The 17,034-nt window shown below is 39.2% G+C and overlaps 1 protein-coding gene and 2 non-coding genes across 3 annotated transcripts; all 3 read right to left on the bottom strand.

The window, feature by feature from the left end:
- Positions 1-1,829: 1,829 nt before the first annotated feature.
- Positions 1,830-10,380, bottom strand: rps4x (ribosomal protein S4 X-linked). Its single transcript, XM_050066568.1, has 7 exons — positions 10,270-10,380; positions 9,574-9,651; positions 7,922-8,102; positions 5,029-5,126; positions 3,968-4,139; positions 3,716-3,873; positions 1,830-1,992 (listed from the first exon to the last, which is right to left on the bottom strand). The coding sequence occupies exons 1-7, from the start codon at positions 10,270-10,272 to the stop codon at positions 1,891-1,893; spliced, it is 792 nt and encodes a 263-aa protein (XP_049922525.1). The 5' UTR covers positions 10,273-10,380; the 3' UTR covers positions 1,830-1,890.
- LOC126404745 (small nucleolar RNA SNORD61) lies at positions 3,426-3,497 on the bottom strand. The gene has a single exon (XR_007571519.1). It is a non-coding gene; the product is annotated as a small nucleolar RNA SNORD61 (small nucleolar RNA).
- Positions 7,595-7,670, bottom strand: LOC126404746 (small nucleolar RNA SNORD61). The gene has a single exon (XR_007571520.1). It is a non-coding gene; the product is annotated as a small nucleolar RNA SNORD61 (small nucleolar RNA).
- Positions 10,381-17,034: the final 6,654 nt, after the last annotated feature.

The raw sequence follows: 17,034 nt of genomic DNA, 5'->3' as shown, positions 1-17,034 counted from the left end.
GTGCCAGGCCAGGTTTCTGCAGAGCAGAGCAGGCTGTATCCCAGCAGTCACCATATGGACTGGTACTGAAGTCAGAACACAGAGAGATGGAGGGATGGAGATGGAGGAAGAGAGGGAGAGGGGGGATCTGAAGAGAAGGACGCAGGGAGACAGGAAGGAGGTAGAATTAATGTAGGGAAAGAAAGGAGATGGAAATATTTACAGAAGGGAAAGAAAAAAACGAGGCAGATTATGCAATGATTGACGCACAGAAAGATGGAGGGAGGATAAAACAAAAGAATATTAAGGAAAGGATAGAGGATAGGAAAGGCCAAAAAGAGGGAGGATGGAAGAATTGAGAGATGTAAAGGAAAAGGACTGTTTCAAGGAAGGTAAGAATCAATGTAGGTGAGGAAGGAGGTGAGGGAATTTGAAGGAAGGGAGCAAAATCAAGAGGGGATAAATGAAGGAAAGATGAAAACTGAGGGACGATGAGGTAGGAGGGATTAACTCAAAAGACGTATAAGGAAGGATGGTAGGAATCAATTTGAGGCTGAGGGAGAATGAGGTAAGGAGGAAGGAAAGAAGGAAGGGTGAGTGGATGAAACATCTAGGAAAAGAGAAAGGGGTAGAGGAATAGTTGTAAATAAAGATAGATAGAGAAAGGTGCAAAGTGGTGAAGGATGAAAGCAAGGAAACATGGTGAAGATAAAAATGACTAGGAGGTAAGAGAAATAAACTTTTGAGGGAAGGAAGTGAGGAAGGTTGAAAGAAGGGGGGATTAAGGAAACAAGGAAGGGAGCAAAAGTAGGAACGATTAAGTATTCTCCTTCGTTCCAGGTCCACACAGTTTTAATGGTCAGTCATACTTGCATGTGGCCATGTTGTCAAGTAGCTTTCTGTTATTCACTCACTCTATATCAGGAAACAGCACTTCAAAATAAAAGCTCTGCGCCAGAAAATCACTGCACTTCAAAATATTGTTTTACAAACTTGACACATTGGCAGAATGGATCCGCGACCCACCAGTTAAAATAGGTAGAATTAGGTGCCTGACCAAAACACGTGTTAAATATTTATGACTGGAATAACTTAACACAATGTTGAATTACATCTCAAATTTATCTTCAGGCTCCCAGCTTTCAAGGTGATGTCTACCACTTGTATGTGGCGTTTGACCTTTTGATCTGTAAAGATCCCCTCCCTCCAATAACAGGACAAAAATGCATCTATCTCGGGGTCAGGTTCAAAAGTCAATCACAGACAAACTGGGGTCTCATTAAGGGCCAGTTACACAGAAAAACTTGTCAGTTGTGTTTTAAGAGGTTAATTTAGGCCAACTAACCTCTGAAGCCATCTTCAGTGAGTTCCCTGCTGCCATGACATCACGTCCTCAGACTGTTTTCAGAGCTTAAGCCTTGTATATTTTAAGTTTTTAGACTTTTAATCTCCTTGTTTTAGAGTCACTCTCTGTCATTCAAGGGCTTTTTAAAATTAAGAGTGAAAATACTTAGGAGAATATAATCTGGACAAAAATATATCTCTGTGTATCACAATTTAATATCAAGGTTACCTAAATACAACCTCTAACAGCTGACACTGATTTGTCAAAAGAAGGAAACAAGCGTAAGTAATTAAGTGTTCCAGTAAGCCACTGGCTCATCTAAATGGAATGCAGCCATCAACAATGTTATGTTCCTAACTCCATCAGTGAGTTTCCTGCCATGATATCAGTCTATAGAAGCACTGTGACACCTGTAGGACTTGCAGATAACCTGAGACCTGGGTCACTTGTGCGAGACGCCTTGTTACCGCCTGGTAGTGAAAAACAAACACAGAAACAAGCCGAGTGTTTTGTAAATAACAGTTTATTTGAAAACCAGGGGTCAGACAGTCCTGTGTGTGGCCAGTTTAGCTGCTGCCCTGCTTGGCGGCCAGCCTCTTGTCTCTCTCCTCGGCGATGGTCAGACGGATTCCCTTTCCTCTGGGCAGGGACACCCACGGCTTGTTGCCCTGGAGACAGACGGGATGGAGGACACAGGTATTAGTGTTGATCAAAGGCGACGGTTAATGCAGGGGGAAGTTTGGAACATGCTGCACCAAAATTGTAATCTTGTTCCGGATTTTAGTTGACGCAGGCTAAACCTGTTACTGTGTTTGGGTTCGGATTGATAATTCTAAGATAGAGAGGGAAGAGATCATCTTTTCCATATTTAAGTAGTTTAAATTATTAATTCACAGCCATTTAAAAATTATGCAGCAAGAATTTTGAGAGGGATAATCTTGTGGGTACCCCAAAAGTGACGCTTCAGCATGCCGCCAGTTAAACACCACACTGTCTTTTTCAACGTGCTAATATTTATCTGACGGCCAACGTTTCAGCACGGAGGCATCATAAAAGGTGAAGAAAAGCGCTGTTGAATAAATGTCACGCAGCAGAGGGACGACTGTGCTGCTGACAGCTCCGCTCACTTTAGCAGCCAAATAAATGTCAGGCAGCAAAGAGAAGTGAGCAGCGTTTTACTACCGACACTCTCCACAGGCCGGGTCCTGATAATCATTAAATGTGTCTGACTTGATGGGGCAGAGCACGTATTCGTTAATGTATTTACAGCAAAAGCAGACTGTCCATGAGCAGGACTTTAAGTCCCCCATATTCAGGACGTCACAACATACAATCAAGCTCACATCCACTTTCTTGTGAACACTGGTTATCCTCTGAGAGCACCTGCTTTGGGTTACATCTGTGGGACCCAAGTACAACTTCCACCATTGATTTTATGGCATATTTTGCCATTTGTCTGCATTTTGTTCAATTAATTCTGTCATTATTTCTATAGTTAACAATATTTTCACAGCATGGGTAGTATTTATTATGAAATTAGGCTTCACAGGTTGAAGTTTGTTGTGTTTTTATTTTTACTTTGTTTCCAAGGGACCATGTATCAGGGTGTCTACAGGCATCAGACACTTAAATTTAATGCTTTAAGGTCTTTTCAATATAATTTTTACTCAAATTTAAGACTTACTTTTGGACAAGTTATCTCTTTCTTATTCAGGCATTGCAGGTAAGAATAAAGGTTGAGTAGTATCTACATAATCCCATACAGAGCTAAGTAAATCTGTCAAGTAAAAGGACAATTTTAAGTCGAGTGTTAGGTTTAAAATCGATACAGCCAAGGATTTTGATGCAGAAGAGCCAGACTCATTTCAACAAAGAAATAAATGTATTGACTTTTGACGCCTAATACTTATAAAAAATGAATTCAAGACTTCTTAGGGACCTACAGACAGTCCTATAAAGTTAGCACAAAGCTAGTTTCCATCGTATGTTAAATTTACTTGAACACCTCAGAGGTTTTGAATTGTAAGAAAGTTAGTGCTATTGAAAGAAGAAAATAAAGCAGTTTAAAAGATGAACTTAGGTTGAGGATATTTTAGCCAAGGAGCTCAGAACTTCTTAGAGGAATTGGTAGTGTATTTTCATTGCTGATCAAAACCAAAAATGTCATCATTGCTCCAAAGTCTCATGACAAAATATTCTGTTCAGGGTGAGCATCCCTTTGCAGGTATGACAGAACTTTAACACCACAGTACCAGCTTCTGTAAGCATGTCTAAAAGGTAGGTGCACTCAAGTTTAGCTCTTAAATGTACAGACTGCTCTTCAGGGGACCGGTGTGGATAGACCATAAAAATAGAACAGTGATAGGTCAGAATATTTCTACATGTCCTCACCTTGCCAATGACGAAGATGTTGGAGAGCCTGGTAGCGAAGCTGTTGCCTGTGCTATCCTTGACGTGCACCACGTCAAAAGAGCCAGGGTGACGCTCCCTGTTGGTGATCACACCAATACGCCCCAAGTTAGCACCACCAGTCACCATGCACAGGTTACCTGGAGGGAGCAGAGGGTAAAACAATGTCGTTAGGGGGTTGTTCTTCATCAAAGACCTATAAGACCTCCAGTTCCAGCAGTGAGAGGAACCTACCAGTATCAAACTTGATGAAATCTGTAATCTTGCCGGTGTCCAGGTCGATGCGGATCGTGTCGTTGACCTTGATCAGGGGGTCTGGGTAGCGGATGGTGCGGGCATCGTGGGTCACCAGGTGGGGGATTCCCTTGGTGCCAATGATGATCTTCTTCACCTTGCACAGCTTGTACTGCACGAGGAAGAGGAGGTGGGTTAGGGCAAGTACAAGGGACAATTAAAGGCAGCATGACTGAGAACACAAATCAGTCAACAGAAACAGCCCTAGTCTGAGATAGCGATCCAGTTTTTTAGAGACACCACTGATTCCCAACCTGGCGGTGTGCCCCTCACTAGGGGTCTTCAAAGCTTTATGGGGGGTTGCAAGACCTTCTTGATTTTAAGGGTTGTATGCAAACTGTGAGAATATACCGGAGGCCTTTACCTCAGGATTTTATTTAATTTTTTGTATAAGAACACTCATCTCTGATTAAATATTCACATGATTGACCTGCTCAAAATTCATCCAAATCTCCGGTTTTACACGACCTCCCTGCAGTTACTGCGTTCACTATTTGGCTCAATTGTAAAAACAAAGTTGGGATCTACTGCTCTGTGCAAAACATCTTTCAACAGTCTTTCGTCTTAACGATGACCGACTCTGCCTCGCCAATCTGCTGCTGTAATACTTCTCACAGTGGAGGATTTGAACCAGATTTGACCAAGGTTTTGGAGATTAAACCAGTTTGAAACACAGCTGATCTTCTCATTTGGCGAGAGGCAGAAACCAAATCCTTAAAGCCCGTCTCACTTCCTAATTACACCAGTTAAATCAACAAAGATTCAGCCAAATCTTAAATCTCAGCCAGTATAACGAACTGAAACATGTTGCACGAAACTGCTTTGACTATGTTGGTTCTAATCTCTATGATCTCAAACTTTTGCCACTTGTTCTTCCCCTTTTCTGACGGGTAAGGCATTATCAGACAGCATCAAGGAGTAGTCAATGATCAAACATTTAGAGCGCATGATGCCTGACTTGAGGCTGAAAATAGTTTTTAAAAATCATGTTTGTTTCTTACCTTGGCCTCCTCAGCTGTGATGCGGTGGACGGTGAAACGTCCCTTCACATCATAGATCAGACGGAAGTGCTCGCCAGTCTTCTCGATGCTGATCACATCTGGATAAACAAAGAATAAACAGTCTCAGCATCCAAATCGTGATTTTATTTAATGCAAAACTGGTAATTATACGGGAGTTAAACACCTCCTGGATTCTACAGAAGTCAGTCAAATGTCAAAATCATTAAATGCACGGACACAGTTTTGCTTTCACAGCCAGCCGACCACATCTCTACTCCTAATGGTTTGTTTATTTGTCAAAACCACAAACACTATTAGAGTTACAGAAAATATTCCACCTAGCAGGGTTGTTCCTGATTTAAGAGCCGATGCTTGGAAGGTAATTGCCATGACCAAACGCTGGGTAACTCACATCTTGTTGTGCCAACTTCAACCATAAACACCTACCCTCGCTCTTTAAAGTCAAAAACATGACAGTATGCTGCAGCTAAACTCAGGGCCCTTTAGAAAAGCAGTCTATTCATTTCAACCTACACTGTCTCAACAATATGCAAATTTTACCTGCACTACTTTCTGCCTTATTTGACAACTTTTCAATCCGCTCCAATAATTGATTTTCCTCCCGAGGTACCAATTTACCATATTGGGATAAAACTAAGACCACAGACCAGAGGAGACCGAGAGCATCAGGTCACATTTGAAGGTGGACGAGGACAAGCTTAACAGTGTCCACTCTCCACATGTTCGGGTATTCAAACAGAAGGGGGGTTCAGTGTCTTTAAAAACTCTTTGATGAGATGTGCAGCCAAATGTGGACAAACTCAGCAACACCAGTGTCCTTTACAATTCAAACTCGCCACAGACCACTGAATGCCAAACTTGTCTGCACAGTAAAAAACACTGGAAGTATTTAATTTGAAAATGCTGGTTTGATTTATTGAAATAGTTGATGTAGTTAAATATTAGCAAAATATTATCAATTCATCAACATTTATGATAAAAATTACTTCATATTAACTCTAAGCAATTAAAAATAAAGGAAATCAATTTTATTGCAAGAGAAATTGTTGCAATCAATTTTTTCCTGGCCCTGAGTGACCAAGTGTTTGGTGTGTATGTATATAAATAGGCCACAGTCATCATGCTGTGATGGCGTCCCTTGGATTTGGAAATTAAAACGCCACACCTCCATATGGAGGCTGTTGGCCTTGTTGGTGTCAATGTGGGTGACAGGTCTGAAAGAGGCTTGACAGCAAGCGTGGACAAAGACAATAACAGATTAAGTCCTCTGTTCAATGCCCTGCTGATCACTGTACAAGGCTTGTTTTGTTGAGAATTGAAATGCTAAAAATATTGTACTGTAAATTAAATGTGAAAAGAGCTGGACAGACTGGTCTGCCTATATTCAAATATTTTCACCACAGAATAGAGGGACAAATCCGATAAGAGGCTGACCTGAAACTTCAAGGCTTTAATCACTGTCATGGTAATTGACGTCCAAATTGGTATTTATGTGCCATTTTTCTGTGCTATTATCACACGAAACAAATATCCCATAGATTAAGAAATGGTAATCTGACAAAGACATTTAAACTAAGTTTTCCCACCTGTGACAGGCTCACAGATATGCTAGCTAAATGGTGAAAGACACACATTTGCAAATATAACCACATAAAGTCAAGTGTCAGATACACAAAAGAAAACTAGCATGTATCACATATCTACAACCAGCTTGGCAAATCACCTGAAAACTGGACTTAAGAGCTCTGAAGTCTTACAAAGTATTCGTTTTTCTAGCTATTAATGCTAATATTACTGCAACCCGCATGCTAACACAGTGGCCAATTGTCACATTTTAGGTCTATCGACTGAAAACTGATGCTTCAAAAATGTCCTTTTGTCCCTCTTCATCTCTCAAATTAGTACAGCACTGATGATAGAAAATGGCCTGTCAGTGAAGGAGATGTTTGTTTTGGTCTCAGTCTCTCCAAACTCTTAATCTAGCTAAATGGGACATGCTCACGTTGCCCCGTCTGTTCTGTTGCATCAATAAATTGTTTCCAATAATCACTGGTCCTCTTCCAAATGGCTACATCCCATCAAAAAAACATTTGCACTTCAAACTGATTTAGCTCTCTGCGATCCATCCCAGCCTTGTCCAAAACTGTATTTTTTCTTCAAACTCACAGATCACAAATCCAAAGTGACAAAATTGTGAAAGCTTGGCCTTTGAGACGACCAACAAGAGGATAGCGTCAGATCTGACAACCAAGACTGAAGCAACATGGACATCTAATAAAGAAGACTGGACTTAAGGGACAGCTGACGTCCCTCCAATTTTCAAAAATTGACAAATGACTGCTTTCAAACTTTATCCGAGGAGCCACTTTTCTTTAAAGAGAATCTCATGACAGAAACTGAGTGTGGGCAAATAAAGAGACTCAAATTTAGTCCACCAAATCAGAAGCAACCTAATTTCAAAGTCACACTTTGGGCAATAAAGCAACTCATTTACTTGCCTCCAGTAACATTTGACAATGAGTAAGAAACAAAAGTCTTGTAGTTGGAGCTCAGAACTTCTTAGAGGAGTTGGTTGTGTAGTTTCAGTTCATTGCTGATCAAAACCAAATTTTCATCACTGCTCCTTATGCCCTCTAACAGCTGACAGAAACATCTTTGTAGAAATTAAATCCTACCCATCCAAAATCAACACCACAGCAACAATTCACATATCTACTTAATCTAGGAAACACACCGTTGCATTCATACATAAGCAGCAAAACATAGGCAGCATTTGCTAATCTCTAACTACACTCAGCTACACTCAGTGAAAGGCTAATCCTACAGCAGGTCCACACTGAACACTTAAAAGAAGTCAAATAGCCGAACTCACCCATGAATCCAGCAGGGTAGGTGACATCTGTGCGGACCTTGCCGTCGATCTTGATGAACCTCTGCATGCAGATCTTCTTCACCTCATCCCCAGTCAGGGCGTACTTGAGGCGGTTCCTCAGGAAGATGATGAGGGGCAGGCACTCCCTCAGCTTGTGGGGACCGGTGGAAGGACGAGGAGCCTGAGAGAATAAGTCCATTAATTAATACCTTGAGGAATGGCTTTGCATGGTACATTACATTTCAGAGTAGAGCTCGAGAAGAAACATGTTCACATTACAGACCATAATTCTCAGCTACCACTTGTAGCTTATATTTGACCTTTAATCTTCTTTAGTAACACTCCTATTTGGGAGTAACATTTAACAGACCTTATTTATCAATACATCTTTCAACTGCCTTTCATCTTGACGGTGACCAACTCTGCCTCGCCAATCTGCTGCTGTAATACTTCTCACAATTAAGGATTTTCACCAGATTTGACCAAGGTTTTGGAGATTAAACCAGTTTGAAACACAGCTGATCTTCTCATTTGGCGAGAGGCAGAGTCCAAATCCTTACGGCCCATTGCACTAGTCGATTACACCCCTTACATCAACAAAGGATCTCAAAACTGCCAGTGTAAGAAAACTGATGTGTGTTATGATAAAAAATGACTCAAAGATAAGTTTTAGCATCAAGTAACTTCACCTTAACCTTAAATAATGACGTGTTTAAACATTCATTTAAAGGTTTTGCAAACATTTTACAGGTTGTTCTGTGATGCTGAATTACTGAAGTCAGCTGGGGATAAAATTAAGGGGGAAACATGCCAAAGGCAAAGTTGGAAAAATAACAGCAGCCATTTCTTGTCCTAACAGTCAGGCAGATACACATATGAACCTAAATATAATAGTTTTCACTACAACTGCATCCTCAAAATGTCATCTAGCAGCTCTACAGATGCATCATCAACTTAATGGTTGGAAAAGATCATGCATGCTTACAAGAGCCAGAAATGTACTTGAGTCCCATTATAAAACATAAATCGCCACACTTTCTGACCTCTCATATCTTGCTATTCCTTGTTATATCACGTAAGAGACGTAAAACTTGGAAATTTAAAACCCTCAGTTGTTGAAACCCTTTGTTTTAAAAAGGTATATCAAGGCATCTAATCATCTGAATGGTAATATTCAGTCTGCTGCACATTAATAGACATTTAACCAGGTTTTCAAGCTGCATTTCTGTCCCTAATGATTACAGCCCATAATATCACATCTGAGAAAGCTGGTTGAACGTCTTTACAAAGCAGCACTGCTTTCTTGAAGGTTTTATAAAACATATGCCTTCCGCACAACAAAACCAATCATGAGGTTGTTTCAAAGAGATTATTTGTTCCTGAATTTGATAATAAAGATGCTTATGAGGCACAAACTGGTCTAATGCTAACAGATTTATCCTGGAGTACATGTAAAATCTGAGTGTACTGTCAACCATGTGAGCAACCCCTGCCTTTGCTGCATATCCATCCCTGAAAGAGCATGTCACATGAGAAACCCAACATACAAATGTACCTTACTGCTTAGACAGTGACAGTTAGCAGTGATAAATGTACACGATGTCATTAAAAAGTAATGTCAAGGGAAAATGCTGTAGAGAAATGTTACTTACGAAAACTCCAGTGAGTTTGTCAAGCATCCAGTGCTTTGGCGCTGCGACGCGCTTGAGGTGCTTCTTCGGTCCTCTTGCCTGGAGAAGAAGAGAACAACGCCGGTTAGCTAACGGGACAACAACCGGTGGTGCCCGTCCGAGAAAAGACGAACCTTATGTGTGTGTTACCGTAATGGACAAAGCGGGAGACCCCGATATAGGCAGCGTTTACTTGGCAAGCCTGGTTAGCATGGTATGCTAACATGCCGCAGCAATGAATGCTGTTTAGCACAGCCGGCTGCGGCCTTGCCATGCTAACATTAACATTTTTCACAGAAATAATTCGCGTTTCATTCATTATTCACTTGAATTTAATTTGTTACTGTTATACAAATGTACAAATACCGCCCAAAGTCGCGCATACAAAAACGCGACACTTCCATTCACGAAAAGACAGCTATCCGTTCATTTAGCTTAAGCTAACGGTGTTAGCCACGGTCAAGCTAACAAGCCCTGGGTGATAAAACCCAAAAAGGGGTGACATTTTAAATCATCAATAAAGAGGAAGAATCGCCGCTTTGGGTTACAATTTAGACATCGACCGTTTAATAAGATGTGGAATTACAACCTCGGACATGTACGTGTGTGATAGAAGTAACGTAAAAAGTGATGTTTAATGATTATTTCAGAGCGGAATCGTGAGGAAAACCAGCTCACCATGTTGGAGTCTGCGGGGAAAAGGACCTCCTGTCTTCCGGTATTGGATGATAAGGCCGAGTACGGCAGACTGGGAGGGACATAAGTGATGAAAGTCGCGAGACAAATGGCAAATTCTCATTAGTCGTTGTTGTCTGTTGATTTTATGGTTTGGTTTAATATATAATCTTGAATTGTTTTGTCATTTCGTATACTATACCAATAAAATGTAGCCTATTTTCACATATTAAAAATCATTTTATTATTTTGTTATCTGTATTATATTTTTTACAGTGTGCTTAATTATTGATAATTAATTAATTCATTCATTCATCTTCTAACCGCTTCATCCTCTTGAGGGTCGCGGGGGGGGTGGAGCCTATCCCAGCTGACATCGGGTGAGAGGCAGGGTACACCCTGGACAGGTCGCCAGACTACCGCATGGCTGACACATAGAGACAAACAACCATTCACGCTCACATTCACACCTACGGACAATTTAGAGTCACCAATTAACCTAATCCCCAATCTGCATGTCTTTGGACTGTGGGAGGAAGCCGGAGTGCCCGGAGAGAACCCACGCTGACACGGGGAGAACATGCAAACTCCACACAGAAGGGCTCCCACACCTGGGATTGAACCGGCAACCCTCTTGCTGTGAAGCGACAGTGCTAACCACCACACCACCGTGCCGCCCTAATTATTGATAATGCACAATTTATTTTTTTTATTTATAAATATATATATATTTAAATGGCACTATTATTTTATACATAAATCCATACTTGATACTATGAACATTTGCATATTGCCAAAATGATCTTTGTTCTGTATAGCACAGATTATATATTATAATTGCATATTTTTTGTATTTAATTCATTTTTAATATAATTTTATATTACTTTACAACACTATTTTTTGCATATTTTGACTGCTGCGCACAACAACACCACAGAAAAAAAACATGCATGTGAAATGAACCTGATTCTGATTCAGATTAATTATGCAAACTTGATTTGTTTGTCATTTAAATATATATATATATATATATATATACCTTTAATTTCTACTTATATGTACTTTGTAGCTGTCTCAGAAATGTTTTATATTATTTTTAAGAAACAATTGTCATGTAAATGTCAACATACTGTAGATAGATAAGATATAACCAAGAATATTATATGTATTATGAGCCAATATCTAAATTAAAATGTAAATTTTAAAGCTTTACTAAAAAAAAGCCTGCTATGGTCTCCAGACAAATATTATATAAATCATTGCAAACTGTTTCAACCAAAACACAAAGCCTTCACAAATATGCTGTGTGCTGACATGACTCTTTTGTACATATTCTAATAACAACAAAGCACTTTTTAAAACCCAGGTTGGCAAAGAAATCATCAGCAATCATAAAAGTAAATGGAGAACTTATTGAACCATGGACTGGACCAGAATTAAATGAGTAAAACTAATTCCAGTTTAAACATAAAATGAAATAAACATACTGTACAATTTGGGAAAAATGAGGTTAATATCTTCTACTAATCCATACCCATTGGTAGCTTTGTCACCTTCTACCCTTGCCAATCCTCAATGCCTATGTGCAGTTTCACATAGATTGACCACGTCAGTGAGTAGAAAAACCTGGGACAGACAGAATGACACACTGACAGTTTTAGAAAATTAGAAAAAAAAACAACAACATTGGACCACAGGGGGAGCCACAGCGATCGGCCACATTTTAGCTTTTTTTAAGCATTTNAAAGAGGGAACTTTAGATATTGGTCCCTAGATTATGTTCACCGAGTTTCATGCAGATCGGTCAAACTTCCTAAGAAGAGATTGATTTTAAGTGTTTTTCAAAAATTCAAAATGGCGGAAAATCTATATAACCGAAAGTTATGGGTTCTTGAGGCAGATTTGTTCCTCATGAGCAGAGGTATCTCTGTGCAAAGTTTCATGTCTCTACGACATACGGGGCATGAGATATGCCCATTCAAAGTTTGCAATTTCAATCGGTTGCTATAGCGCCCCCCTTTGGCCAATTGATGTAATATTGCTTCATTCGCATCCTCCCATGACCCTCTACCACTGTGCCACATTTCACATGGATTGACCAAGTCAGTGAGGAGAAAAACATGGAACAGAGACACACACACACAGACACAGACACAGTTTTCGTCATTATACCATTTTAACTATTTGATGTAAATATGTTGGCTTTTCTTGTTTCTTTTTTAATGCAATGTAAAATTTTCCATTCCTTTGACGCATGTGAATCTGTCTTTCTGTGTTTCAGACTTTCAGACAGGAAATGCCAGTGTCGCAGGCAGAGCCCAGTCCTGTTTACACTCACAGAGATAAAGCTCCTCCTGAGTCTTTGTCTTCCTCTGCCAAATGATACCAGCTGATGCACACAGGCTGCCTCTCTCTGAAGGCATCTCTGCTTCCCCCAGGCTGCAGGAGCTAATCCCAAACCCCAGGATGAACCTATTTATACCTAATAAAGATGCTCCTGTGTATCTCTGGCGACCCACTTTATTTTCCTCAAACATGAATCTTCCGAGCGTGCACAAGTCTGTTTTTCGGGGCAGTGTTGCAACCCACTAACCTACATATTATTCAGACCATTTTTGGAGGAGCTCAGCGAACATGGCCTGCTGCCAGCAGCAAGTTGGGGACCTATCTACGTTTTCTTGACTCTAATTTCCTGACCCACTTCCTTACAAATAGTGCTGCGCTGACCGCTCAATCCAGAAAGTTTTATGGGATTAAAGACGGATTTCTGGAGTCATATTACAAAAGTTGAAGGGATAAGGAGGTGACATTTGTTTGAACTGGCTGTAAAAGTTGGCAAGAGTTTTGGAAGTGTCAGAAAATAACTGTATTTTGGGAAATGGTATGTTAAGAGATAGAGTATGAGGTTCCTAGGAGTTGTTTGGTGCTTTATCTATGTAAATACTCTGAAGAACATGATATTGCTAGTAATAGACATTTGATCAAAATATTGCTAGTAGCAAGCAAGAACGCTATCACTAGGAACTGGGGTAAAGAAACACCACCAACGAAGGCCCAATGGCTTACAGTTATGGAAAAAATCTTTTTAATGGAGAAACCGACACATACTGAGACTACAAGAAGCACAACTACAAAGACAATGGGAGAAATTGACTCTATACAAGATTCAAAAAGGCGACACTGGACTGGAATAACAATCAATGGATAATGAATTGATTCAAAACACACATTAAACACACATTATTACAGTTTCAAACACAAGTACACAAATCAGCTTCACTGTAACTCACAGCATTCACAGACAAAACACTTGTCTTTATCTGTACACATTTTCCCCACAAATACAACATGCTAATGTTTTTAGCACAAGCCTATGGTATTTTACATTGTATAAATTAGCATAGCGGCTAGCGGACTTTTCCTCTACTCATTGAAGGCAGGGACAACAGCAACATTTAACAAAGGTAATGTTACAAAATTCACCAGTACTGGTGTAGGGTACAGCGTAGGCTCTATGTTGACGCAGAGCCAGTGGCGTAGGTACGGCGTCGATTCGATGCAGAAGTAAATATCCCACTTAAGGCTGTAAAATGTGCACTTACCCAAGCAGTTTTTGTTTTGTTATCTTTTATTATTTTTCAATTACGTTATTATTCTGTTATGCTGTTGTAACTGACATGTCAATGTTTTTTATACACCCAAAAAGGCATACAGTGACATGCAACAGGTCGTCTGTGATTAGCATCCCTTTCTGCTTTTTGTTTGTCATCTTATGCTATAGCCAATTAATTCTATTCATATAATGGTAGATTTACATACCACGTCTCTGCTGTTTTTAATGTGTATACTCCTCTTGGTATTCTTCATGCCTCACTTTTTCAACTTGTAAGCAGTGGTGGAATTTAAGTAAGTCCACTTACTCAAGTACTTCAGTACAAATTCAAGGTACTTGTACTTTACGTGAGTACTTCCACTTTTTTTTTTTATACTTCTTGTCCACTTTTAGGGTGGCAGTAGCTCAGTCCATAGGGACTTGGCTAAGGAACAAGAGGGTCACTGGTTCAAGTTCCAGTATGGAGTCTAGACTGGTGGCTGGAGAGGTGCCAGTTCGCCCTTGAGCAAGGCACCTAACCCCTAAGTGCTCGGGGATCCATCCAAGGCAGCCCCCTCACTCTGACATCTCTCCATTGAACACATGTATATGACAACAGAGTAGAAAAAATGAATTTCCTCTCGGAGATGAATAAAGTATATCTTCTTCTTCTTCATCTTCTTCTTCTTCTTCTTCACTTAATCTCATAGGCAAATTTTGTAGCATACTACAATATAGCCCAATATAGCCTATTTTTTCATTCCCTTCTTGTCCAGTTAAAACTATTTATCCTTGTGATTTAGATTTTTTTTCTCCTACTTCTTAAGCTAAATTAACACTTAAACCCTTTTGGATCAGCTGGAAAAAACAAGGCTTTTCCTCTGAGCTTGTGAAAAATTAACTTTTTATAGATACAGGGTTCTCACGGCAGTAAAATGCAACACACATCAAAGTAGCAGTAATATTAATCTGTAAACATCATATATAATAGTTAAATGAACTGCACAATAAGTACTGTTTTTGAAATTAACTCCACAAAGTTAGTTTCAGGCAGCAGTCATGCATGAACTGCACAGAGGAACACTCATATAAGATGGGCCACTGGATTGGACTGAGTTAGTGTCATCTGTACATGTTAAATGTAGCGCTGTACAACACTGCCATCACCACTAGATGGCAGCACTGCTGCAACTTCTGTCTCCCTTTCTCTATGTGGACTAATATTTGGCTTTAATGTGAACGTCTAATTCTGCCTGCTGCCTCTGTACCAGTACAACTGTATTAGTCATTGAAAGAACTATGTAATTTGGTACGAATGCCTTGCTAGTGATTAATGCCACCAAGATGCTTCAATAGCATCAGAGTTAGAATAGGGTTTATTACTAACTAGGTTTGCACTTACAAGAAATTGGTCATTACCTAGAGTCTCTCAGTGAGAGCAAATCAAGGTCAGATAAAAATGCTTTGTCTCCAGATATATAATCTGACATAGTGACAACAGAATAAAGTTTCCAATATTAAATTAATAGCAAATTCCACCTGAAATCAACAACTGCTCCACACAAAAAATTAGAGTTTCAGAATTTTGTTAATTTATTTTTTATTCTATTTTATTTTATTTTATTCTATTCTAATTTATTTTATATTATTCTTCAATAATTGGTGCAGTAATTCAACTACCGCAATATTCGGTGCAATTATTTACTCTAATTTAATTTAATTTAATTTCAATTTATTTTAATTTTATTCTTTAATAACTGGTGCAATAATTCAACTTCCGCAATATTCTTCAGTATACGACTTCATTCTCACCAACACCTCTTGAATGTTAATATTTATTCAACATACAATGCATATAACTGTACATAGTTATATTTATTATTATTATTGTCTTTAATCTATTGATGTATATATTGTTTGTTGTAAGCATTAAAGCATAATACATGTTTGATATTTCTGAATGTAACACTAGTTTATACAGTGTAATGTAGCACAGTGCACGTGTGTGTATATGTTTACACACTTACAGACTCAGCACAGTTAGGATGTATTTTATTCTTAATATCTTAAGAACTAGTGTCATCATTGTAGCGTAATGCACATTGATATTTCTATTTTATTGTATTTTATTACTTCATATTTACCTCTATTTCATACTCTTATTTGTCATAATTCTCTATTCTTTACATTGGAGCGAATGTAACGAATCACTCTTTCCCCTCAGGGATCAATAAAGTACTTCTGATTCTGATTCATTTTCCCCTGTAATTATTACCAAATTGGATAGTTAAGAAATTCGAAAAGCAATTAAAGACTCATAATTTATTTTTGACATGTTGAAAATGTAAAGAAAAAATTTGTATATATGCCTTTTTGAAATTTTTTAATGGTTAAAAGTAATTCACCATGTGTTACCTCCAGATACCAGCAGATGGAGGCCTTGTACAATAATGTTTTTAACTATTGACATGCCCACTTTATGCCAGTCCCATGCAGTTTGGGGCAAAACCCATGCAGCACACATTATTTTCGCCTATTGCATTTGAGTAGTTCTGCATACTGGGCCCCTAACCAGTATTTGAATTGTATAAATTGGGTATGACTGGAAAACTGAGACTCTTGCGGATTCCATGTGCCAAATTCTATCCATGTGTGATGATGATCGTCCCCATGGTAGCCATTTCATTGTAGTGGGACCTTTATTGGAAATGGAAATCATTGTATAAAATGGACCTACTGCAACCTCTTGGATAATCACAGCCTCATGAAACTTTACAATCACAAACCAGAGAACTCGGGCATTCAGAGCATGCATGACTTTCATAGGCATGTTGACCATAAGGGGGTTTCTGAGCAGTTTCAAGAACAGTAGTGCTCGCCCAAAAATTCTTAGAGAAATCTCTGAATGTTAATTGTTTTGATACCAAATCACAGCATGAATATTTTCATGGTCTCAAGGTCTTGGGGGCTTAATGTGATATTTCAGAGGGATTTTTGACCATTTTAAACAAATCTCGAGTACTCAGAAGTGCTTTAATTTAGCACCAAATCTGTTAACAAATGGTATCAACTAGAAAATTGCCGCAACAACTTAAAAGACACTCATGACGATGAGAATGTCTGTCAAACACCTCCATCATAATCCTGTAAACTTCTGTATACCCCCTCTAAACTT

The sequence above is a fragment of the Epinephelus moara genome, chromosome 17, assembly GCF_006386435.1.
Source record: "Epinephelus moara isolate mb chromosome 17, YSFRI_EMoa_1.0, whole genome shotgun sequence".
Classification (NCBI taxonomy): domain Eukaryota; kingdom Metazoa; phylum Chordata; class Actinopteri; order Perciformes; family Serranidae; genus Epinephelus; species Epinephelus moara.
This window is presented reverse-complemented; position numbering and strand designations above follow the sequence as displayed.